Raw genomic sequence first — 27,123 nt, forward strand, 5'->3', positions numbered from 1 at the left:
TAAAGGTCTGCAACTTGCAGCCGCTATATTTCTTTGGTTTTTTGTCAAAATATAGTCGAGTTGGTACTTAAAATTACGGAAATAGGCTTGATCTAGAACTAAATGCAAGCCGTTTCGCTAAATTTGGCCGTATTCAAAAGTCGACCTACTTTTGGAGATCTTTATCATAATTATGCTATTTTTATCATAAATTTATTTCTTTTATATTTTTTCTAATTGTTTAGAGATATTCATATACTCTCATCTCTAAATCTAACTTTTATTGAATAAACATAATTAAATTTACATGCAACAAAATCACTATATCCACGTCCAAATATAAGCTGGGCGGCCAACTATGATAGAAAATCTCGTAGTAAATACTACGACGAATAGCCAAGAATGAGAAAAACCCTTCTCGGTAATTACTCACGCCATATCACCACCGTCATGTCTCAATCATTCCGTCTTACGTGCACAAAGCCCGTCAATCTCACCAACCTACACAAGATTGTCCATTCAAACATATTCACATTAGCAACACATGATAAAGTTATACGACAACACATAAGCATTAAACCCAACACTTAGTTCAAGTCATCCCTAGTTTCATATGTCCTACACATGGAATATTTGGAATCACCCAAGTGCTATGCTATGAACATAGTGGTAAGTAGGCGTCCCCCATTAACCACAGAAGGACGGATGGACAAACCGTGACAAAATCCAACACTTCGTTCGAGCCATCCCTAATTTCATATGTCCTACACATGGAATATTCGAAATCACCCAAGTGCCATGCTACGAACATAGTGGTAATTAGGTGTCCCCAATTAACCACAAAAGGATGGATAGACAAGCCGTGACATCCCTCTTGTTCGGGATAGCAACTATCCTCAGTTGCATCATATCAATCCATGTTTGAAAATAAGATTGGGTGAGGTCAGGATAGGTGCGGACCCGCTCAAGTATCCATTCAAGAATTGAGAAATAGAGTATAACTGTTGTTGAAGAGAATGCTTATCTTATTGTAAAAATAAAAGAAGATTTAAATGGCTTTGCTGAAAATATAAATGGTTGGTTAAATGAAGTCAAGACATACGTCCATCGTTGTGGTGTGATTGAAATTATCTGTCAAAACAATTTAGCACTCCAAAGAGATGTGAATCGTTGGATAGCTAATATAAAATTCTTGAACATAATTCGTGAGAAAGTTAACGTCATAGGAATAAAAGATAAATTCATTATAGATATAACGATAGAAAGTACTAATCTTGAGTTGAAAAGCTGTTTGAGAGTGTGTGAGATTATAAATAAACAATAGATAGAATTGACTTTTCAATACATTGAAAGTTTAAGCATAATTATAAATATGAATGACTAGTAACAATTCTAACAATCTTTATTAATAAAATGAAAACTTGAATTTAACTATTTCATAATAACTCGCTCACATGAAAGAAAATAACAAAGTTCAAGACATAAAAGAAGGATAGGCCAAGTTAAGCGGAACAAAATAAACTAGTACAAAATGTAAGGCATAATTTCATTGAGATTTGTATAAATATTTTTATAAGATATTTATAGCAAGAATCTCTCAAATTTAAGGAAAGCAAACTTTAGTTTTGAAATGGTTCAAATAAACAAGTCTAAATCTATGTACTTACATATATTCGGTTGCATTGATATTCTACATTGAGAATAACCTTCTTGAAAATTAGGGAGAAAAATGAGAAAGCAACGTGAATTAATGAAAAAATATTTAAAGAAAAAAACTATAAATATTTAAAAGAAGGTTACAAAAATAATTGAAGTAAAGATTTGATAAAACAAGTGCTAGTAAGGAACTTTGCATAGGGCCAAGGGTATTAAGAGCCCTGTTCATACAATCTGAAAAGGTGACGAGGAAAAGTGTTCATAAGATTGGTAATGGCTAGTATCGAGAATTCTCCTATGAAATTGGGGATGTGGATGCGTATTTCGGACACCATATTAAAGAAGAATAGAATGTGCCATTTGGATAATGCATCTGGGAAAGCATTATGGGTTATGGTTGAGATGTTAAAATCCACGACTTTTGTTGCCGAATCTTAAGCGATTTCACGCGTCCATAAGATAAGAGGTCTCCATCTAGCAAGGAAAGTTTGAGGAGGTTCATGGTCGATGAGTTTCTCCATCAAGAGATAAATGTGTGGTCCTGACTCCGTTGGACACCCACACGCGTAATAACACAACTTAAATATCACAATTTGAATGGACAACTTAATAACAACTGCAAATTGAAATGAAATGAAATGTTGATCAATGGACACCAGCACTGGGGCCGGAACGGGCCGATCCCCCCCCTCAATATATGATATATTATTGGGAGTATTTAAAAGATACAATGCTCCATGGTTTCAATGAACCAAATGATGTCCATGTACAACTGAGATGAATACAGTTACCAAACAAGAGGCTCGAAGTAGACGTTCGAAGGAGAGCAGCCCACTTGAGAAGTCAAGTTCCAGGACCACGCACAAACAGGCGCTTCCATACTAACGCCTGGCTCTCCCGATCTCGGCACTCATGGACCGTGGTTCTCCAAAAGCTTGGACTACCCGGCACCGAACGGGTGTTAGCAGCAGAGGGTAACCTTTATCAGATTTACATCAAAGTCCTTTACTTAAATCTCAATCCACTTACCTGTAGCCCGCTAGTGGAAGACAAATACCCGATGCATCTAGGTGCGGCTACTAGAGATAGACACCAGGGCGCAGCAGCCTACTGGCAAGAGGGAAGAGTACGCAGCCGCCTGGAGGTTTGAGTGCAGCCGCTTGTGGAAGAGGGCAGCCGCGTGCGTAGAGAGAGAACAGCCGTCTGTGGAGAGGAGCGCAGTCACCTGCTGAAATAGGGCGCAGCCGCCTGTCGAGGAGAAGGACGAGGCGCAGCCACCAGTAGCCACGTGCAAGGCGTGCACAGCCGCCTGCAAGGGCAGAAGACGCTTGGCTGCAGCTGCCTGGGAGTGCAGAAGTAGCCTGGCCTGCTGTGGCCGCCTGTGGAAAGGAAGCGCAGCTGCCTGCAGAAGAAGAGGCGCAGCCTCGTGTGTAGAGAGAGCAGCCCACCAGCGTGCAACAACCTGAGGGCAAGCGGAGAAGAGATGATTCCTGTCGTCCCCCCAAGCTGGTAAGGTGGTCGCCAACAAGTAGGTGTTGGAGAGAGAGCACACGACCACAGTTGGCCGGCCCCTCTAGTTTGCATGGAGGCGGCCAGTTCCAAGGTGGGGTGTGGGTAGGTGGCCATGCACCCACCCCCACACATAAACCTTTTACCCTTCATGATTAAACGTGGGTGCCCACCCTACCAAGGACATCATTAAATATTTGGGAGGGTGCCCACTCTTTAATGAATGTGAACTTGCCACCTTATAAAAAACAAAGGTTTAAAAGAATGCTATAAAATAAACAAGTGCAATACACTTACCACATGTTCACACGCAACAAAACTCGTCAGAAGACAGAGCAAACTTCACGACTCACTGGCAGGCGTCCCCGCTCAGTAAGTGGCTCGTCAAACAAGCAAACACAAAAATACAAGTCATGCGAAAACAGTTCCAAACATGCAAAACATGAATGCATGTGCAAATAGTATAATGGACATATCTCCCGTTCATGGAACAAGTACAAAGCATTTGTCGGGCACAAAAATGGCACGACAGAAAACATAAATCCCGGTCTTCCTATGGAGTGACAGTCCCATAGGTAAGACACAGATCCAGGCACGAGCCTCCCTATGGAGTGACAATCCTATAGGCAAGACACGGCACAAATACTAGCTCTTCCATGGCGTGACAATCCCATGGAGAGAACACAGTCCAGGTCATACACGGGTGGCACCAGTCTGGCTCCCGTCCATACGACACCGTCCTACCAACACACGGGTGGCACCAGTCTGCTGGCTCACGTCCATGTTATGCAAAAATACTGGCCCCTTCACATGAGACACTGGCCTGGCCTCAAGTGAACGAAACACAAATCTGGAGATGGACCAAATGGTCGGCCAATTGGTGACATCCCCCCGGGCTTCTAAAGAGTTATCCTCAATTGAAAAGCCTCAAGATATGCCTGCAACAACGGTGGGTGGTCAACAAAATAATCCTCATTTACCCACTTTGCATCAATGGGCAAATAATTTTTGAACTTCACAAGGTATCTCCTGGAAAGCTTTCCTGCAAGTAGCTTTCGCTCCTTGTGAAAGACAATCTGTTCTGGCTGGAGGATCTCCTCAAGCTCATCAATCTCTGGCGGATCTTCTGTGACAGGCTCGTTTATAAATAACGAGACGATGCCTGGCTCCCAACTCTAGTAAGTGGTCCCCGTAATGTCCTCTGTCTGGTGGTCCAGTGTCCTCTGATGCCCGACTAGCCCCTATCTCCTCTGGATCCACAGGGTGGAGGATCTCCATGTCATCATAGTCATACACCTCACACTGTCTGCTCTGTGTGTGGGCATTGAAGTCACCCGTAAGAAATACTTCCCCTAGTGTAGAATAATGCATAATCTCCTCTGACAAACAAGTGTATGGCGAGGCTCCTGTCTCCTCCTCCTATGGCATGTCCTCTGTAATGACATAGGAGGATCCTGATGGAAGAAGTAACATAGGGCTATGTATATAACCGTGTCCTATGAGAGCTGTAAGCTGATCCACATGTATCTGGCCTCTGGAGATAGAAGGCCTTCTTGCCTTCTCTCCTCGCGTGTAAGACTCGTGGCATGCAAGCTCTCCTATGCTCTAGCTGCATCTTCATGAGGTCATCATCCAAGAAAATAGGAGCTCCCTCTAAGCCTCGTAGTATGACCCTCTTCCTCATGAAGGTGACTCTCTCCGTCTCTCCTGCAAACTGTAGGATGAGGGCTCGCTTGCGTGTTGCGTATTTCCTGGCTCTCCATGCTTTGGTGAAGAGGGGGGAGAGGGTCCTCTTCCTTTTAGCCTAGCTTCATGCATAGAAGTTGTCATCTTTCTCGGGAGTGGAGTTGGGTGTCTCGGCTATACCTGTGACTCGAATGTTGAGGCGGCAGGCATGCCTCATCTTCTCCTCCTCAATGGTGGTGTGAATGATTTGATGTTCTTCCCTTTGAGTCTCCTCCCTCACTTCTTTACGGATGTTCTTCTTCACCACCTCAACCCATCCTGACTACTTGGCTTCGAGTTTTCCCTCCATGTCCTTGGTGATCTCCTTGGCGATCTCTTCTTTGATGGCCATGAGAGTGTTGTCATTGATCTCCCCTTCTTCCTTCTCGGTGTTCTTGACGACTACCAGTTCCACTTTCAATGCACTCACCTCCTCCTTGAGTGCTATGTTCTCTTGTTCAAGGTCCGTGACCCGTGCTTCAAGGGCCATGATGTGCCGGTGCAGTTTGTTCTCCACCTCATTGAGGTTGGAATTGGATGTCTTCTTGTTCTCCTTGATTAGTGCCTTCATTGGATGTCTTCTTGTTCTCCACCTCATTGAGGTTGGAATTGGATGTCTTCTTGTTCTCCTTGATTAGTGCCTTCATTGCCATCTCGAGGGCCTCGAGTTTCTCTTGGATCTTGGAGACTCGGGGCCATTCCTCGAGATTACTCTGCAGCCCTTCCCACAGGCAGGGAGGAGAGAAAGAGAGAGAGTTATGTTGCTGCCTTGGGGGCTTGAGGAAGGGTGGGTGGGAAAAGCAAGGCACAGGGGCTACCGGACAGTAGCGAGAGAGAGAGGCGGGAGAGGGGCGAATAGTGAAGCGAAGAGAGAGAGAGAGAGAGAGAGAGAGAGAGAGAGAGAGAAGCGAAGACAGAGAAGGCGCAGAGAGAGGGCGAAGCAAACAGCAGAGAAGGCGCAGAGAGAAGCGAAGAGAGAGAGGGCGGGTGGGGAGAGAGAGAGTTTTGCCCGACTGCACCTCCTGTGCGTGAGTGTTTGCACCTGCGTAGCCTGCCAACAGTCCTGCAGTTCTGCCCGACGGTATGAGAGAGAGAGAGAGAGAGAGAAGCGAAGACAGAGAAGGCGCAGAGAGAGGGCGAAGCGAACATCAGAGAAGGCGCTGAGAGAGAAGCGAAGAGAGAGAGGGCGGGTGGGGAGAGAGAGAGTTTTGCCCGACTGCATCTCCTGCGCCTGAGTGTTTGCACCTGCGTAGCTTGCCAAGAGTCCTGCAGTTCTGCCCGACGGTATGTAGAAGAGAGAGAAAGGGAAGTACAATCCCTTATGCGCTTCCTGCCAATGCCTGCAAACCTACGCGCCTCGTGCAGCCCAGCTTGGTGAGCACCTACGCAGCCTGCCAACTGCAAGCGTGTGGCAACTCCAGCTTGGAGAGGAGAAGGCAGTACTCTGTTGAGAGAGAGAGAGAGAGAGAGAGAGAGAGAGAGAGAGAGAGAGAGAGTTATGCACAAAAACTAAACAATAAACAATGATATTAGTGTGGATTGATGTGAAGGTGCATAGTTCATGATACAGGCATAAGCATGAAATACCCTTAGGCTACAACATCTCAAAAGGTAGCCTTATAGTCACCAGAAACGTTTCAAGGTTTTTGACGTTTCGGGGTTTTTGATGTTTCATCTTTCAACTAAGAAACGCGGAGGTTTCGTAGTTTTTTCTATATAAATACAATAAAATGGTTTAGAACTTGTAGATTGTAGAATTATTTGTAGGCCTAACTAGTGCTAGCTAGGCACTTGAAATACGGTAAAAGCTTAAGCAATTGTGGTCATAATTGGGCAACTGGGGAGTTGTGGAATTGTGACTCGTGAAATTCAGGATTTATGAGAAATTGGGCAATTGAAAATTTAGGGAATTGGGAATATTAGGGAATTTGTGAGAAATTGGAGGAGAGAGAGAGGAGGAGGAGAAGAAGAAGAGGTGACTGCAGATCGCATGCAAGAGAGAGAGAGAGAGAGAGAGAGAGAGAGAGAAATGAAATGATATATTAACGTCTTCAGAAGGCCAAAATGACCTATGAGACCAAAAAGGTTACAACAATTGGTGGATTTGATACAATGTCTGTGTAAGAAAAACTAAAAACAACTAAACAACTAACTGAAACTGAAACAACTATGAGGAAAAGTACGGTACTAGGAGCTCCTAATGGATAACATGAAATAAAATGTTATATTAACGTCTTCAAAAGGCCAAAGTGACCTATGAGACCAAAGTTACAACCATGTGACATATGATACACTGTCTGGAAAAGAAAAGAAAGAACTGAAGGTAAGTATCTAGCCCTACAATACATCAGTAGGGAGCATCCGGAAGCAGCAACTAGGGAGAGTGGGAAGCTAATGCTACTAGTCAAAATAGGGTACATGAGTACATGGATACATGAATATGGGGGAGTACAAAAGTGATAGTGAGTACAACAGTATATGGCTGGAGTGGTAATCATCCTAGGAGCTCTACAATGGGTATCTGCCGGATGGCCTGGATATCTGCCATAGTGAGATGCCTGGTCGGACGAGCCCGATGTCTCGCAATGATGCTCTGAATCCTTCGGTGTAGGCACCATCTCCGATGTGAGGATCCGTGAACCCTCGGGTGTGTGGATCTGCCCAACTGGATAGCTCTCTCAACTAGAGTCCCACGGGGTGCCTGTTGTTGGGCTGGGCTGTGTGTCCTCCCGGGTAGTCCCTCTAAACAAGTCAGTAATCTTTCTCTGTGTGGACTCCCTACCAGTCGGGCGTTTGCTCCTGATAATGGACTCTCTGAGCCTGCGGATCTCCAGGAGATAAAAACCCAAGCATCTCTGATCACAATAGTCCATGACTCTAGCCAGTGGTCCAAATCCCTCTCTCAAAAGGCAATGGTAGCACCCTCGAATCTCATAATATGCTGTGCAGCGACATATGTAGTGCTCCTCCGTCTCTGGCTCTATCCAACAAATCTGACAAATCGTGTCCCTTGGAGGTATGCCTCTAAATCTGCCTGTCTCTATCTCTAACTGATGTGAAGAGGTGCAGATCTGTCCAATGGCGCACCTCAATCCATGAGACAGATGGGTATCCATGTAGCTCGGTCTAAGTATAAAGCCATCCTCAGTGGTGCGGAGAAGATGGTCTCTATAGAAAGCCATCTTCGTCCCCAACTCCTGTGAGGGCTCTAGCCATGTCCTCCTAGTGTCCAATTGAATGAGGTCCTGTCTGATGACTCTACTAATCTCAGAATGTGTCAAGGTGAGACAGGGTGCCTCCAGAGAGTACTGGAAGGATGGAAGTCTGTCTAAACTGAACCCATGGAGCTCAAACCAGGATGCTATCTGCGCATACCAACATGAAGTGTCTCCCTCCATGGAGAGGACTCTAAAGCAAGTCGTGCATATGGGTGTCGGGGAAGCTCCCAGGTGCTATGAATGAAGGACACTGATCTGGCAAGAGCCTCGACTACGATCGGTGGTGCTCCCATCTCGGCTCTGATAATCTCATGGGGTACCGAGGCCTTAGCCCGAATCATCCTGGAGATCATGGACACAAGTAGAGAGAGAGGATGTTTGGGCTGCAGGTCGCGCGCGGGCGGAGAGAGAGAGAGAGAGAGAGCCCAACATTTTAAAAAAAGCACTTAGATAAAATGACAATTTGGTTTTTTTACAAACGAAAAAAATCCCCGTTTCTGAAACGCGTTTCTGGAGTTTCGGCTGTTTCGAGGTTTCGGAGTTTCTCCGCCCAGAAACGCGTTTCTGTGTGACTGGTTCTAAGCCCTCCCATATTCCATTCACAACTCAGCTAGACATCCATTACCATCTCACAACACCCAAGCTTCTCACATGGGTGAAAATTGAGAAGCTTTGCTATATAGAAAATTCTTAAAGAATAATAGCGATTCCGACACGACATGTGATAAGTTAACCTAAAACACCAACCTGTCTTTGAAAGCAACATGCTACACACACCCTAGGGCAAATACTTAATACCCCATGTTGATACAACCATCCTAGCATTTTAAGTTACTATAAGCATCCTTGCACTTCAATCTAGGTTCCCATTGTTAAGATCTGCCAACATCAGTGTCCTTAAGTTTTACAAAATTTTTCTACATCTAGTTGCCACTTTACAAGCATTTTCTACATCTACTAATCTAGGTTCCCATTGTTAAGATCTGCCAACATCAGTTTTGAGAGTGTCCTTAAATTTTACAGAACTTTTCTACATCTAGCTGCCACTTTACAAACATTTTCTACATCTACCAGCTGTGAGTCGGTCTAACTTAACTCTTTATAACTCTCTCATCTTCTGCCTACCCAAAAATTATGCTCCCCATCGCAAAATGTTCTATACACTCCTCTTGACTACTTACATTCTCAAAAATATACAGCTCTTCCATCGTAAGCCTTTGCAGCTTCTTTCACATCACTCGGCCACAACTATCTGTTGAGTTGTCATGCTTAGAACTATGTAACAGAGAATTCTAAGCTGAAAATATACTAGAACAATAATCAAACTTGAGAAATTTTCGTGTGCATTCAATGTACACATATATACGGAGCAAAAGAACCAGTAAACTCATTTATTCATACCTGAAGATTAAAATTCTGTTTTCCACCTTGAACGAACATGCCACCAAGCTAAAGGGATCCTTGAACTTCTTAGAAGCCGACTGTGGATCTTCCCCTACAACAAACAGATTTTCAAGCAAATGAATTCTGAAATTTCAGTCACTTCCTGTCGTTGAAATGTAAAAACCTACACCTTCCCTGAGAAAGTCAGAGCTCATTGCTTGTGTACCTCCCACAGCAGCTATGAAATCCTTCTGACTGTCTGCCATCAAAAAGCCAAGCCTTTCCGCGACAAGTCTACTTTGTTTAGATCCAATGCTCTTCTTCCCTTTGGCATCGGTGGAGAGCTTAGTTCCTGTGTAGTTCAGCTCTCTCCTCCAAAAAGCCTGTAGAGTGAGCTTCTCATCATGCAGGATCTCATTGAAACAGTACCACCAAGCACAGTAATAATTAATGTCTTCTACTTTGAAGAATGGCATCCCTTTGCCGATCCACTTGCCCACAAAGGTGGATTGGCAAAGGGATGCCATTCTTCAAAGCAGAAGACATTAATTATTATTGTGCTTGGTGGTATTGTTTCAATGTGATCAGCACCGAGAGTGTCCAGTTGCCAGTACAGGCACGCCAACATTGTGCGTGGACCCGGACAACCAGTATCATGACTATCTATTGTAGTGAAGGGCGGGAAGATTTCTTGAGGGACATCGACTACGAAGGGAACTCTTCTCCGACCGCTTGCTTGGTATTTGTATTCATGCTTGGTGCATTTATGGGAAAATCTAGCTTAAAAGCCCGTGGAACATTGTACCAATAAAAAAATACTCCAATAATATACTTGGCATTGAGGGAGGTGTCAGCCCGGGATTCCGGCCCCACTGTGGTGTTACAGAGCATCTTTCTATTTTCGGTTTCGTCTATTGTATTGAGCTATCATAAGGACCTTATGTGTTTAAGTGTTGCTAAATCACGATACGGTGCCCAACACGAGCTTACACATTGAGGGGTGTATTACAGTGCGTGTGTGTACAGGCATGTGTGCGAGTGCGTATATTTATAGAGATATCACCTGATGCCACTTCATATCGTTCATAGAGCCCACACTAACTGTCAGAGCTACCATTATAGTCTGATTGAAGAGAATGTCTTGAAGATACCTTGCAATGGGGTTATACTTACTATTTACTGACCATACATTACTTGGCAACAACCAGGTGACCTCCAGAGACTAAGTCCATGATGAGAACCTGTTTGAATGACAAAACATTGTGACAATGCACTTGTTTTGAACATAACTTTTTGATCCATTTAGTTTCTCAATTCTTTTTCTCACTATTGTTACCTTGGCCGGGGCAGGCAGCTACAAAGATTCTGGCAAGACAACTGATCAGGTTACGACAGCAAATAGCAAAGCTGCAGGGAAGTCGTGCTCAAATGCGTGGCGTTGCAACACACACACAGGTGATATTGAGATGTTGAAATGCAAGCTGTTCTAAATCTCAAGTGCATAAAAGCATCACTGACCAAGGACTCTGCTTCTCTTGCTTTCTGCATTGATTGATGAACTTTAATGCTATGAATGCAGGCAATGTATGCCAACACAGCTGTTGCAGGTGCTATGAAAGGGGCAAGCAAGGCCATGGCAACCATGAATAAGGTATCCCTCTATTTTCATTGCCAACAGCTTGCTCACCTTTGCAGCGTGATACTCTGCCTTTCAAAGTTGAACATTTTAGCTGTGCCATTTCCCGCTTTCCATTGTTTTTAAAGCTCATAGTGCTGAGCGTAGGCTTTATATGTGGAGGTTTAATACTAATAAAGCTGTAACAAAACGTGGTCTGATTGTCTTTGAGCAGCAAATGGAACCAGCCAAACAAGCAAAGGTCATGCAAGAGTTTCAAAAACAATCTGCACAAATGGACATGACGGTATTTGGCCCCCTAATGTTCAAATCAGAGAGTTTTCATATATTTTATATTCCAATGAGTTTTGTGATTGCCGTGAAAAATATTTTTTGGACCTTATCAACTGTAAGAGTAAAGTCAGGTTATTGCTGTTAGGACTAATGCAATGCAATGACAGAGTGCAAAGGCTGGGCCTATGCACCTCAGGACAGGAAAGGTCCAGGGCTTTTGATGCGTAAGAAAACTTCTTTCCAGGAGAAACCTGGAGGTGCTCCCATTGCAGTGCCAAGTGACTGCCATCCTGCTTGTAACGAAGGGTGGGATGCTAATCCATGGCCCAGGCTACTACTCCCCATGTTATGAAGTGTGTGCTTAAAACTTTCTGTGCTTATGCCATGCATCAGCCAGTGCTGCTTATGGTTGTGGAATATGACTTGGCATTCCTATCTCCCTGTGAAGGTGAAGAGGGATATCCTGGATTTCTCCCAGTCAGAGCTTCAACAGAATGGTTATGTGACCACAACAATGGGGGAAGGATGGGTGTCCGGGAAGTGGACTTGGTGTCCTCAGGCAGGAAGGTCCTCTATATTCGCCTCATGGATGAAAAACACAGAGTTCACTTGTCTTATTGAGAAGACCAAGGCGGGGGAGTTGGTACCAAAGGCCAATGACCCAAAAAAATATGTTGCCTTGCAGACATGGATGTGGAAAGGTAATGACCCTTTGAGCTGACGCAATATTGAGGCTGTGAGCTGAGAGAAGAAAGCATGTGCAGGCCCGTGCGCAGGCGCAGGCGCAGACGTGGCAGGTCGTGGACCTGGCGGACAGCAGTAAAACAAATCGATCAGCATATGGGTGCATATATATATGTGGACAGCCAAATTGTCATAGTCATCTGCTTTCCTCAGTGTTGAGGCGAAGTGCTACCCAAGAGTGTACTGTAGGTCATAGGGCTGTAGTCAATGTTTTCACTCAGCCATATCCATTGTACCAATATTACTTCTTTCTTGTACATAATTTAGAGAATAATTTAGGACTCTTGTGTGTGCTGTCTGTGATTCCGCTGCACTGTTCTTTCTCTGAAAACCCTAGCACATAGGCACACGTGTTCTATAGTTGGTATCAGAGCCTAGTGAACCTGCACCCATGTGCGTTGACTGCTTAGATAGGGTAGAGTTGCTAGGCTCCAAGAGTGGCACAAGTGTGGGTTTAGGAAAAGTCATTATTTGGACTCTTTTTGGTATTTGTGGTGCAAGTCACCCATATCCCACCGACCCTTTCTCTGTGTGAAAAGCTTTCATCCTTTGCCACCATTCTTTATCCTTGGTTTTGGGCGACTTGTTATGGATCCCGTAGAGCTAGCAGATTTACTTCAGGGTCTCAAAGCAAGCATGGAGGCCATGTCTAACCGTCTTGATCGGATAGTATTGCCACTCTGAGCGCTTAGTGCTATGAATTTGGATTCTACCGAGGCTTGTGCTCTTTAGCAAGGGCTTGACAATTCCGAGGACGAAGTGGCAGAACTTTTTGGAGGAGCATTTTGCACTCCTTTGGATGCAGGTATGGATGTACCGAACGAGCTTCACTCCTAGTCCGGCAATCGTCATTGTACACCTACACGCAGTCGGCAAGAGAGACGTCGTCTCACCGACGGTCTTCTTCGCGGAGTCTCTCTCCACTAGATTCATTGGATAGTTCTCGTTTGCTCGATGTCGGGGTACTATTGGGTTGCCGAGTTCTTCCTCCATGCCTTGTGAGGAACGAATTCAGTTATTGAAGCTTCTGAAGCCTCCCAAGTTCAACGAGAAGATGGACGGTGAAGTTGTCACCAACTAGACCTCGAGATGGCTGCCGCATTGGCGGGCAATAGGTGGTTCCGATGTTTTCAGCTCCATCACATGCGTACGACGGCTTTGACAGTTGCACCCTCTTGTGGTGGGAAGACCACCTTAGGCACCACGTTGTAACTTGTTGGGATGATTGCCACAAGGTGATCTTGAAGTAGTTTATTCCTATGGATTATTACCGTGAACTAAAGCGGCAATGGGACGGATTTGCCCAGAAGCAAGGTGAGCAAATAACCAACTATCTGCCACGTTTTTGGAAGCTTTGCCTCATGCTCCAGAGGATGGTTCGTCAATGGTCGAAGCAAGTTGAGGGCTCTTTGGATGGTTTGAAACCTTCCTTGCACACAAATGTTCGTGCAATCAACCCGATGATCTTTCGGACGCAGTTCGTCTTGCTACGATCCTCGAGACGCGGGAGAGTTCCCACTATGGAACTCTGCAGAAAGTCCAACAGGAAAAGGGCAAGAGATTCCTAAAGATGGAGCTATTTAGGCCACAGAGAGTTCATCTTGGTACAATCCTTGAGATGAAAGAGAGTTCCAATTTCTAGCTTTCTAGCCACATTATCACTTGGGAGGAGGGGGGGGGGGTGTTATGTAAACTAGCATTGTATGTAGGCTTTAAATAAGTGTGAACAACTGCTAGTATGTATAAGTCTTTTTTGTGGGAAACAACCTCTTAGAAGGATATTATGTAAAGTAATGATGTGTGGCAAAGTGACACCTATTAGGGACACTTGGCATCATATTTGGCATAAGGCATATGTGGTAGCAACATACGCTTCAGAATATGTAAAGAGGTTCTCTCCTATAAAAAGGACCTATGTCTATGATGAGTTTATGCTTCCCACACTTTATGAGGGGTAACCATGGTTGAGCAGCTCGGGGGCCCGGAAGCCCCGTATTCACACGAGACTATCTTGTTATCCTTAATCCCCATTTAATTATCTCTTTAAACCCCATGCTAATCATGCTGATTATCTTGTTGCTATTCTCTTGTGCTGGTGGTCGTCGTCATCCTCGTCGTGGCCTCCCTGTGTGCACATTAGGTCCATCACTAATACCAATTGTAGAATACTTGTGCCTATGTGCTAGGGTGTTCTAGAGATAGAAAGAAGAGTGCGGTGGAATCACAATACACACATACAAGAGTCCTAAACTATTATTTTGTATTATGTACAAGAAAGAAATAATACAATTGAAATTCAAATGGGGTGATAGGGGGGCTGCAGGTGTGCACAGGGGGGGAGCTCCAGCTCTTCAGTAATCAAATTCTAATGAAGAGCTAACAGCGTAAAGTGGAACTAGAGGATAAGGGGGCACATAAGGTTGGCTAATAGAAAAGAGGGCCAAGAGAGCTGAAAAAGAGGCATGAAAGATCGCATTAAAAAAAGAGTAAATGAAGAAAAATGTCGGGAAATTTCCCAAGGGAGCAAGGTAGAAGGAATGAAAATTGGGAAGGTGAGACAAGGAGAAGAGTTGTCTGGGATAATGCAGGTTAAGAACAGCATGTGGGGCAGCGGAGGGGCTTCATGCTGCTGGTGCGAGAAAAATACGTGTGTTGAAGGCAGTGATTGCACTACACGGAGCCAACATCATGTCAACTTAATTTTGCAACAAGATAGATATGAAATTTTTCCAATGGTTTTTTTCACAAATGAAGACACCCATCACATGACAATGATTTTGAAGTCTACGCTAACCAGCACTTTTACCATGATTGGTGCAGACTGACATGATTTCTGACTCCATCGATGATGCGTTGGATGATGATGATGCGGAAGAGGAGACAGAAGATCTGACCAATCAGGCAAGGCTTTTAAGGGAACTGGAAACATGAAGAAGGAATTGTAGGTTGAAATCTGCAGTCGTGATACTAGTGGGGCTTATAACAAGTGGTTTTTTTTTGTTCACAGGTGTTGGACGAAATAGGAGTTGACATTGCTACTCAGGCCAGTATTTGTCATCGACAACATGTGTGCAATGCTGTGTGTATTTTGCATGCTCAAGAGGAAGTAATCCTGGTTTTTTCTTTTTGCTGTGCAGCTTTCATCAGCTCCGAAAGGGAAGCTTGGTAGCAAACAGGCACAAGCTACTGAGAGGTTTGCATTTGAATGTGCATAATAAGTGGAAGAGAGATTTTATTAGTGGCTTCGATGGGTTTAGTTGGTTTAATATTTTGTAACCTCAATATACTTAATTGTTAAGGCTCAAAAGTGATTCAGCTTTGCAATCCAAGCGGTAAATTGATAAAATGGTCGTAAAGGGAAAACTTTGTGCTTACATTTTTACTGCCAGTTATAACCCGGGGGTCTAGCAGTGGTGGGAAAGCTGAGTTGTAAGAGAAGTGTGCTTCAGAATGGTGCAAGTAGTGACTGGGGCCCTTTTTTTCATCAAGGGATTACTGAGAATGTCCACCGCCTCCTAATCGCTGTAGAATCAAGCCCTAAAACTCAGAATAGGTGCATGACAAGTGAGGGGCAAGAGAAGTCCATTATAAACTTCTGTTGTGCTGCATTAAACTACTTACCACCACCTTCAAGTACTAGTTCAGCATGCTGTTGAATGTGCATAGCTAAACTTTAAAGATATGGTTTGCGAGCTGCGAGGTAAGCAATCACTCTCTAGTTTGACCTTGTGTCTAGCCCAGTTTGCCACTCTACAGGTAGAATTTTCACTCAACTTCAAAGACACTAGTTTGAGAGCTAGAAGTGGTGGTAGCTTCCTGATTATGCTGGAGAACAGTCTGGAGCAGCTAGGGTTGGTTTGTTGTATGACAGCACTATGGGGATAGGTAGACCTGCTATGGACAGCAAGAGAGGGACCTGCACTTTAGGCGATTGCATTAGGTAGTGAGAACTGGGAGTTGTATATGTTATTGCCAACCTCAACTCCTAAGTATTCTTATTTGTAGTTCATCTGTAATTTGCTGTTATATGACTTGTGGTGGACAACTGTGCCTGATAAGGTTTGTGCATGCTGAAAATGACTTTCATACATTCTGACTGTCAGCCCTGTCACTCTTAAGCATTTTTTCCCTTGGTTTAGTGAAGAGTTGTGATAGTCCTCCTGAGATTGGGAGCATAGAGCATGGGCCATGATTCAGTCCACAAAGGCCCGCTAAGTCTTAGCGTTTAAGCATGTGTCAGGGGAAGGTTGGAGTTGGCACATTGTTTTTAGGGGTTACTGTGGGAAATCACAGCAGTGCTGCCACCCATCCAAGGCACCCACCAGGCAAGCGCACTGAACAGGAGCCAATCACCAGTGCGCTCCCCCCTCCCCCTCCCCCGCCCCCAACAACAACAACAACACCACACACACACTACAAATGGGCGCTGCAGCAACCCCATCGAGCTCCCATCTCTTGATGTGCTGCCCCCCCTGAAAAAGACCGGCCGGGGGAGATGCTAGAGGACCTGCAAGTGATTTGCTGCTTCAACATTCAAATGCCACAAGCTTATTTCACGTCAATGTATATTGACTTTGCTTTTGGGTAGCAGAAGTTTGAGAGTTTGGAACATTGTTTTGAGTGATGTTGTTTTTTTGGATTAAAGAAGGGTTTAGAGTCTACCTTTAGTAGACAGCTTTAGTTTAGCAAGGAGAAGCGAAGGTTTCTTTTCTCTAAGAGTTGGCTAAGCAAACCCATCGAAGATTCAGGGTTGTGGGGGAAATATTTGGGAATGCTATCTTTGTATTGTTTGGGCTCAAGCAACACAGCAGGGGAAGCATGGTGTTGACGTATGTAAGGGAGATCTTTTATGGTTTGAGAAAGCATCAAAGACGCTTGTGTAGAGGCAGCAAGCAACGAAAAAGCAGAAAGCAGAAGCATTGGCAAAGCTACAAGTAGCAACAGAAGGGCAAGCCCGGAAGAACGTCGTAGGTTTAGTGCTGCAGACCTTGGTGACTCAGTCTTTTAGAGTGTGATTGGCTTAGCGGGTAGATAGTGGATCCCCAAGGTCGTGGCTTTGATACTAATAAATAGTGTCTGTGGGGACAACACTTGGCTATTGGTGGGGTGGAAGGGGCATTTCACATGCCCATGAAGGAAGACTCTTAAAGGCAAAAGCACTAAATAAGACGGTTCATGTGGGTTCTTGGAAAGCAAAAGGAGGCGTTTGTGACGGAGGGCACTTTGGTATGTATAAGTTCTTACATGACTTTATGAGCTATTCGCATTCAGACTTTAAAAGGCATCGTACTTTTCACTTTCACAAATCACGCCTTTATATTGGCAGCTTTACCCAGATGCTGCTCCAGCTTGCTGAGAGGTAGGTTTGGTGTTCAAGATGGCACCCAAATGTTCAGTTAATGATACAAGCTTGGGTGGACCAGGGTGTTGAGATTGATGGATTTCTTGGCAAATACAAGTGTTCTGGAGATTTTCAGTCATAGTGATGCTATTATGCTTCCAAATCACTTATGTTTTTGGGCTGGGAGAGCGTATGCATGGTACAATTGACAATTACCGTTGGAGCAGATTGGGATCAGCTGGTTGGAGCTTTTCTTTCGTTTTGAGTTTGAACTGCCAAGGAAGCCAGTATGAAGGAGTTGTTTCAAAATCTTTCAAACAAGATAGTGTGAATGAGGGGAGTCCCCATGGTGGCTCCGCTGGGGCGGCGACCAGTGGTGGTGGTTCTGCAGGGGCGGCAGCCGGCAGACTTCAGTGCTGTGCAAGTGATGTTTGGCACTGCGTAGAGCAGCAAACAGGTAGCGCAGGCAGACTATGGCACCTCATAGGTGGCTTATGGGTTACCGTTCATCGACAAAAAGGGTGCTCTTGCAAGTCATCATGTATATGTTTGATATAGTGCATTTGAGCTTTCATACTACGATTCATTACTCTTGCAGGCACACATATCAGTGTTAGAGATTCTTCCTCTAGCACTTGTGTTTTCAGTAGAGCAGTGGGCTATTTGCATTGTTCACGAGTGATGGCACATGCACATGATGTTTTTGGGGTGTTAACCCAAGAGGATAAGTTGGACAGAACCGACGACTCCTTGTGGAGTTTTATGAATTCATAATGTGTTGGTAGCCAAAGGGCTTTGGGATATTGTGGTAGGTGATGACACACACCCACCAACACTTCAGCCAGCCACACCTCAAAGAACAACTGCTCAAACGGTTGCAGATGTACAGGTTGTAGTTCCTCCTCCCCCTACCAGGAACAAAGGAGATGGATTCCCGTGATGCACACGCAATGTCCTTGATAGCATTGTCTGTCAAGAGATCTATCATACCACACATACGGTCACGTAGATCAGTTAAACAAGCAAGGGACACTTTCGATAACATGTATCAAACAAGGAATGAGGCACGGGTTGCCTATCTCAAGAGGCATCTTGACATTCTTGAGATGCATGAGGGAGACTCCATGACAGAGCATCTTACCAGGGTCAAAGACTTCACATAACAATTGTGGAATACATATGAAGTTGTACCTGACAGGCAGCTTGTTACAAATACTTTGAATTCTTTGCTTGCTTCTACAAGAGGAGCAAACTAGGGCTAATCTCTTTCATGGTTGTGAACAAGCTTTTACAACAAAGGATAAAGGCAAAACAAAGGCAAACACAAGGAAATCGGTCACCAAGGGTGATCGTTGTTCTAAGGGTGATGCCTCAAAAGAGCAAGAAAAAGAAAGGGAAATGCCATTTCTGCCATAAGCCAGGGCACTATATCAATGTGTGGAGAAAGAGATTGCTCAAGATAAAGAGAAGAAGAAGGATGCAGGCAAGGAGTTAGGCAATGTGGTGGATTCTCCGAATGACAAAAATGAGAATTCAGCCAACCTTGTGGAGGATGATTGGGTGTTTTTGACCTTAGAATAGGCCAATGATGAGTTGTCTCTAAGCACGTGAGAAGACTCAACCTATTTGTTATATAGACAGGGGAGCTTCCAAGCATATCACTTCCAGACGTGATGCATTCAGCTCAGTGCAGGTTGTAGTTAATGGGCATACCGTGTAAAAGGCATAGGCAAGGTGCCTTTGGCGCTTGCTAATGGCAAGCAAAATCAAATGAAAGATGTGCTTTATGTGCCAAGCATAAAGAAGAACTTGGTGTCAATGTCTTCTATTGCTATGCAAGGTTTGCATGTGGAGTTCAAGGGTGAGAAATGTCTCATCAAAGACCCTTCCAATGGGTTTTGAGATTGTCTCAACTGGTACATTATGCAATGGGTTATATAGGTTGGATACCTTTGATTTGCATGCACACAATGTATGTTCGATCGCAAGTGATACTTCCTCTATACAGGCAGCTGAATTGTGGCATGCACGCTTTGGGCATGTTAACTTTGGAAGTTTAATGCTTCTACAAAAGCATAATATGGTTGAATGTATGCCTCATGTTGAGATCCACTGCAGATCGGGCTGCATTTGGGGCAAAATGCATCGAAAGCCCTTTCCTCGTGATGGTGTGATGAGAGCTGAAGTAAATGACAGCTCATACATACCGATGTTTGTGGTCCGATGAGGACTTCATCCTTGGGAGGACACTTATATTTTGTCACTTTTATTGATGACTACTCGAGATTCACATGGGTGTATTCAATGAAGGAGAAATCCGAGGTGTTTATGCCTTTTCAGCACTTCTAGGCAATGGTTGAGAATGTTGTGGGTTCTAAAATTCATACTCTTCGTATAGATAGAGGAGGTGAATATATGTCCAATGCTTTCAAGGCACACTGCAGGGGAAAGGCATTAAACATCAATGCATGGTGCGATATACACCACAACAAAATGGGGTAGCAAAGAGGAAGAAGAGATCTTTGATGGAAATGGTGAGGTGCATGATAAATTGCCACACAAGTTTTGGCTTGAGGCCATCTTATGCGCAGCTCATGTATTAAATAGATGCCCCGCAAAAGCCTTGGCCCCACAAAAGCCTTGAAGACTATCACACCGTTTGAGGCTTGGTATGAATGGAATTCCAAAGTTGATTACTTTCGTGTGTTTGGTAGTTTGGCATATGCACATGTACCCCAAGAGAAAAGGACCACGTTGGATGATAAGGCTGTGAAATGCATTTTCATTGGCTACAAGCATGAGAGTAAGGGTTACAGACTTTATGATCTCTCCTCTCACAAGATTATCAGATGCCATATTTGCTGAAAATTTGGTTCGGTCTCTTGCCTCTTCACATAAGCAAGATTTTGGTGACCCGGATGACTTGTTTCGTCATCATGTGACATTCCCACATTCTGAAATTTCTGGACAGCAGTATTTGGGACAGCAAAGACCTCTGGATGAGTTTGGAAATCGCCCCATAAATGAGCCCTATGGACATATAGGTGTTGATGAAGTTGTAAGGGATGAATGGACAGCCATCCAAGAGGCTAGAACAGTCCCTAGATGGCTGATCGGTATCCTTGAAGAAAGCAAGGTTGGTGCTCCTTTGGAGCAGGACAAGGGCAGCAAGAAGAGGTGAATCTAGCAAGCATGAATTGGATTATGCTTGCATGGGTAGCATGTTTAGTTCTGAGGAACCATCATCTTATGAGCAGGCTCATGGCAATGAGCATTAGGAGACAGCCATGTAGGAAGAGTATAGTTCCATACAGCGAAACAATACATGTGAATTAGTTTACTTGCCTCTAAGCAAGAATGTGATTGGTACGAAGTGGGTGTATAAGATCAAACGCAAGCCAGATGGATCCTTTGACAGGTACAAAGCAAAGCTGGTGGCTAAAGGCTATTCCTAAGAGAAGGGTATAGACTATGATGAAACCTTGCCTCAACTTCAAAAATGACAACCATTTGAACAGGCACTACACGGGCAGCTCACCATGGTTGGAGTATGCATTAGTTGGACATAAAGATTGCATTCTTGAATGGGGATCTTTTGGAAAAGGTGTATGTACAACAACCTCTAGGTTTTGTGGTTTTAGGACATGAAAGCAAAGTGTGTCTTTTAAAGAAGGCACTCTCAAGCAAGCTCCTCGAGCTTGGTATAAGAAGATTCATGCACATTTGGCTAGCCAAGGATTCTAGAATAGTCCCATTGAGAGTACCCTTTATGTGTAGAGAGATGGTTGAGACATTGTCTTAGTCATCTTACATGTGGATGATGTGGCCTTGACAGTGAACATTGAGCTGAAAATTTGAGCTTTCAAAGCTGAATTGCAGAATGCATTTGAGATGTTAGACCTTGGTTAGTTGCATTTCTATTTGGGCATATAGTTTATGCAGCAGGATGGTGGCATTATTATGTCTCAATCAAAGTATGTTCGGGGGCTTTTGGTTTTGCATGAAGGATTACAAACTTATTGCCACACTGGTTGAGACAGGTATAAAGCTCAGTAGCTTTAATGTAGGTGAGCCTTTTGATGATACCATGTATAGCCAGGCTGTAATGGAAGAGCTGTAACGGAAGGGCAGTTGTAACACGGAAATTTTATCTGCATAGTACTCGACACTAGGGGCCAGAAGATGGGCTATTACCAAAAAGGAGTCTACTTCAAATACAACTTTGCGGGTGCCAAGGGATTCTCCACTGGCTAGCACCCGTGTCTTCCAATACAATATGAAAACAAAACAAAGTATATGCTGAATTTGATTCAATCCTCAGCACAAGAGAGCATTCCTAGCATAAAGCACATGTAGCCCATAGCACTCCCACATAGCCCTGCATCTTCATCTGCATCGTGTTTGGCTCACAGAGCAAGTCGATCAGCCTCTGTTTATAGCAGTCGACCAGCTCTTAGAAGCCACAAGAGAAGTCGACCAGCAGCAGTTGACAAGCTTGAAGGTCTCTGATCAGTAGGGAATCTCTTTTTCACAAATCGGCCAGCTCTTCTGCACTTTCTTGTGCCCTGACCAGCAGCTTTTTAGGGCTGTAAACAGCTGGCCAATAGTAGGAAAGCTCCCAGAAGAAGTCGACCAGCTTCCCCCATACACCTGGATGGTTTCTATCGCGGTAGATGGCAGTAGAGGGCTGTAAAAAGCTGCAAAACTGGTCGACTAGCTCTTCATGCACACAGAAAAGCATGCGCATCTTCAAAATTGGAGTTTTTTTAATCAATAATAGAGTTCTTCTACCGAAAATAGCTTTTTTAGGTCCAAAGAGGAGCCCCTACAAGCAGTTGGCCCAAATCTTGTCCAATGCCCCATCTATTGGCTGCCATGTGTATTAAATTGGTCTTGCCCAGTGTGAATAACTTATAAGTTGTCCGGTCACTTATAAGTGAGTGTGAACCTGTACCCATAATTATTAGTATGTGAAATTATAAAGCTGTAAATTGGGTTTTTTGGAACACTTACCACTTGCAAAACACATGTAGACCACCTGTTAGTCCCAAACAAGTGTGCACATACATGTCCACAGGGTGCCCAACCGTCCTCAGTCCCATGGACAACACAGGCAGTAATCTCAGGCATTGTCCAAGCAAACAAAGCAAGTCATTCAAATATAAAATCACTTTTGGAACCTTCCCAGAACAGACATAGAAGATCACCAGGATAGCCAGTCCCAGAGAATCACATCATGTCAGGCTCCATGAGCCATACATGTACACCATGTAAGGCCCCTCAAGCCACACATGTACTATCATGTTAGGCTCCATGAGTCATACATGTACTGTCATGTCAGGCTCCGTATGCCATACAGACACACCATGTCAGGCTCCACAAGCCATACATGTATGTCATGTCAGGCTCCATATGCCACACATGAACAGTAGAAAACAGAAGCTGTGAGGAATTTTGTGACACAGGCTGTGGGATGCGTTATATATTTGTGTTCGATAGGGCTAGATATAGCTTATGGTGTTTCCTTGTTGAGCAAATTTATGCATAGTCCATGGACTAAACCTTGGTAGGTTGTCAAGCCCATTTTTAGATACCTCAAGGGTACACACTTATGGATTGTTCTATACCGGGGAGGTGATTTTCACCCTTGCGCTTATAGTGATTCAGAGTGGGCTGGCGACTTTGATACACGACAGTCGACCAATGGTTTTCTCTTTTTGTTGGGCCCCTACTTACAGATAGTCAGAATGCTATGGCTATTTCGCAAAATCTAGTTTTCCTTGCACGGACCAAGCACATAGAGGTACATTATCATTATGTGTGGGAGAGGCTTCATATAGGTGAGATTAGCCTCATCTATTGTCCATCACATGAGAACTTGGCATATCGCTTCACCAAGGCACTTCCTCGTGAGAAGTCCAAAGCTTTGCGAAAGCTTTGGGCTTGATTTCTTTTGGGGATCGATCTACTTTGTACATATACATTTTCACTACAGGGTGATTTGTAGGAGATATGCACATTTGCATTGGAATCATATGTAGGAGTTAGGAGGTATTAGTGCTAGGCACCCTAGGCTTTATAGCATTTTAGTTTGAGTGGTTTTTAAACCTTAAGATTCACTTACACCTTTATAGAGACACATGGCACATTATGGTCAGATCTCTTTGGTCCTTTGATTTAGGGACTTTTACTTTAGTTAATGAAACTTCTCGCACACACTATATGTGAGTTTCTATTGTCAACTCGAAACTCTCGCTGTGTGCTCATCAAGTTCTCTACTCTACCTGTGCGTGTGTCCAATCCACCTACAACAGCAAGCTCTTCATAGCCATACAAGCTAACACACATGCGTGTTTTGGTTGTCTTGCTTATGCTCTCAACATCGCGGTAAGCTTGATGACAAGGTGATCAAATGCATTTTTGTGGAATACAGTTCTGAAAGCAAGGGGTATAGACTTTACCATCGGGCTACAAAGCGGATTTTGGTGAGTAGAGATGTGGTTTTGGTGGAGAACTCACTTCAGTCCATGCTGACATGCAAAAAACAACAAAATTAATGCCCACAGGCTCTCTTTGATAGACTCCTTCCCTTGTACAACTTGGGTTAGCCATATGTGCAGCATTCAAGTGCCCAACAAGGTGCTAAAATTCAGCCCCTTTTGGCTGAGATTCAGCATGATTTACAGCCCACAGATCAGCCCATAGATGAAGCTAGTGTGGAGGATGTGTTGAGAAATGTGGAGTAGAAAAGCCAAGCAACTAGCAAACAGCCACATGAGAAAGCAAGGATAATCCCACATAGACTAACAAAGCCAACATGTACTCACCTCATATAAAGGGGATCATTTCAAGCAATGAGCAATGAAGCACATCTCAAGTCTTTCTATGAGTACAAGTTTCAATCTTGTAACCTAACTGAACTTGAGTCTATTTTCAAATTAGCACACACATACTCATGATGAGTTCCCTTCATTTCTACCCACCTTAGATTAAGTCAACATAATCATGTTTAATTAGTGTTGTTATTAGTGTAGGATTAGTTTCCCATTAGGTAGTTGTCTTATCAATAGGAGCTTTTGATCCATGTTTTCTAACAAGTAAAAGTGTTTAGCATCTCTTTTCCTTTCTTCTCCTTTTGCATTGTCATTAGGGTTTCTTTCATCTGGTCTCTTGTCATCAATTTCTACAACAGCTTCTCGAGACAAGACAACATCAATGCAAAAGAGAGTAGAGAGACAAAGGAGGAGGAGACAACCAAAAACAATGAAGCTTGCTAGTGAGTAGGTCTCTCCTAGTAGGTGCACAATAGTAGAGAGAGGAGGTTGGACACGCCTTTGCAAACAACCCATTCACGAGATTCCAAGCAAAAATGCCATCATCGAGCACACCGCAAGAGCAGCTTGGCATTGGTAAGAAGCTTCAATCCACTGCAACACATTTGAGAGCTTCACGTAGAGAGGAGGAGCTCTCCATCGGCAACAACAAGGAGTAGCAGTGTTGGTGCTTAATCATAAGCAAACAACTGCTATTAGATGGAGGTCGACATTCGATGGCTTGCTCTTACTCCTTCTCGTCGAACTTCCATTGGAGGCCGCCGCTCTGCTGCTCCTCTTCCTTTGTGCTTAATGTGGTGGGCAGCGTCAAAGCAGATTGCAGCACGAATAGAGAAAGAAAGAGAGCAGGCTGCCATCGCCGGGCCATCATCGTCGTCATAGCAGCTGATGAGATAAGATTATATATATATTTTTTTGACCTAAGGGTTAAACTTTAAGCCCGTTCTCATGGTGAAAAAATCCTCTATTAAGGGGTGGTTCATATGGGCCTCATTATTCATTCATTTGTGCTTGGGCTACACCAACATGAGCATCACGGATGCCTTTGACACCAACATGGATCGAGATGTGAGGGCAGAAGGACAAAAGAACTTGATGTGCGAGAGATCATAGCAAATCAACTCAGCATGAAATGGATGAATGAATATATGTATGATGGTGAATGTAATCCAGTACAAGAGGGCCTTTGTGTGAGGCACTGATGACGTGACCTTGAGGAAGTAGACCGGCGATGAAGCAAGGACAAAATCGGAGCTGAAGCACGGTCGGTGACAAAGGCTCGCGTCGGGGACTACGGTGGCACTTCGTGAGGATGTCGATGTCAAAGGAGGTACAGGGTGTTGCGCTCACTAGGCTGATGGAGTAGGGGCAGGCCAGGAGCAGAACCACAATTGAGTGCTGCTTCCGGAAGATAAATGCCCAATGAAGATGATCAATGCGAAGGATCAAAGCGCCGCTGCTGGTTGCCGTGAGGGTAGAGCGCCGGCTGCTAGATCCTGGATGAAGCTCAATGATTGATGTGCGTTGATAGCCGGGCTGCTACAGTGGTGTGCTGCGCAGGGGGTAGAGCCGATGATGATTGCATTGGTTGAATGGAAGGAGGGGCAACGAGCAGCATTATATAGTGCTGGTAGCCTGGCCCCCCTCATTCTCTAGGTCAGCTGGCCCTGTCGGCCAGCCTGTCTGACCTGGAGAAAATGCCATTTATGCCTTTGTAAGGCTTTTAAATGAAGGCCTTTTGGGGCTCTTATTGAGAGAAGATGATGAAAAATGGTAAGTGGGTGAAGTATTGGGCATTAGGTAGGTTTGGTTGTTGCGGGTGTAGATCATTTGTTCTTCTCTTCGTCTTTTGTAGAGTCTTTCGAGTTTGGGCTGTACTGGATCAATGCCACAATGCAAGGGGTTTTCACATGCATGAACACCCATATGGGTTTTCGTTCACACATGCGCCCCAAACAAAAAAAAAAAAAAGAATGCAATGCAAAGGGTATGCAAGATGGTAAATGCTATGCATAGGGTTTTCACTTACTTGTGCGCCCTTTACAACAATGATAGATAACTCGTGAGGGTGGTCCCTCTCTCAAGATGCAGAGAGTGATGGTGGAGGACCAATGCCGATCCGCTCGCGAAGATGCTCAAGGATAGGCCGATTGATGGACTTTGTAATAATGTCGGCATGGTTGTCTGCCGTAGGAATGTACTGGAGCCTGATGGTACGAAAATCAACCTAGTCCCTAGTAAGGTGAAAATGAACACCAACATGCTTGGTACGGTTAGAAAAAATAGGATTGTCGGCGAGGGCAATGGCACTCTGACTGTTAATATAGATGGTAGTAGCGGTGTCCATGGGCACGCACATCTCCTTGAGAAGCTGACGGAGATACATAGCCTCAGTGGTGGCGTCATAGAGGGCTCGGTGCTTGGCCTAAGTTGAAGAACCTGCAACGGTATCCTGCTTCTTGCTAGACCAAGAGAAAGGGCCAGATCCAAGTGAGTACAAATAACCACCATGTGAGCGCCGAGAATCGATATCAGCGGCCCGGTTGGAGTCCGTGTAACCATGCAGGATGTGCAATAGGAAATGTTAGGTCTAGAGTTAGTGAGCCATATGAGTTTCCCAACCACTTGGCGGTGAATCCGATTCCTTTGTAAGTTTGATGGCGGATCCAGTGGGCACAGGGATAGCACCATCAGGAAAACAAGAAGTAATGAGTTGAAGACAATACTTTTGTTGTGACACAAAAATATCATCAAGATACTGGACCACCTCTGTGCCAAGGAAATACGAAAGAAGAGCGAGATCAGTCATCTCAAACGTTTGTCTTA

At 44.4% G+C, this 27,123-nt stretch overlaps 1 protein-coding gene across 1 annotated transcript in view; it reads left to right on the forward strand.

Moving 5' to 3' along the window:
* The first annotated feature begins 10,125 nt into the window (after positions 1-10,125).
* The window catches only part of LOC147611040 (vacuolar protein sorting-associated protein 2 homolog 3-like), a 55,998-nt gene continuing 39,000 nt past the window's right edge, over positions 10,126-27,123 (forward strand). Inside the window, exons 1-7 of the mRNA XM_086785327.1 lie at positions 10,126-10,209; positions 10,821-10,925; positions 11,050-11,121; positions 11,321-11,392; positions 14,944-15,024; positions 15,131-15,166; positions 15,261-15,316. Coding sequence (XP_086641453.1) covers positions 10,126-10,209; positions 10,821-10,925; positions 11,050-11,121; positions 11,321-11,392; positions 14,944-15,024; positions 15,131-15,166; positions 15,261-15,316 — 506 coding nt within the window. The remainder of the gene's footprint in view (positions 10,210-10,820; positions 10,926-11,049; positions 11,122-11,320; positions 11,393-14,943; positions 15,025-15,130; positions 15,167-15,260; positions 15,317-27,123) is intronic.

This window comes from Cibotium barometz, chromosome 48, assembly GCF_041138505.1.
Source record: "Cibotium barometz isolate CiBa-2024 chromosome 48, ASM4113850v1, whole genome shotgun sequence".
NCBI classification, from domain to species: Eukaryota; Viridiplantae; Streptophyta; class Polypodiopsida; order Cyatheales; family Cibotiaceae; genus Cibotium; species Cibotium barometz.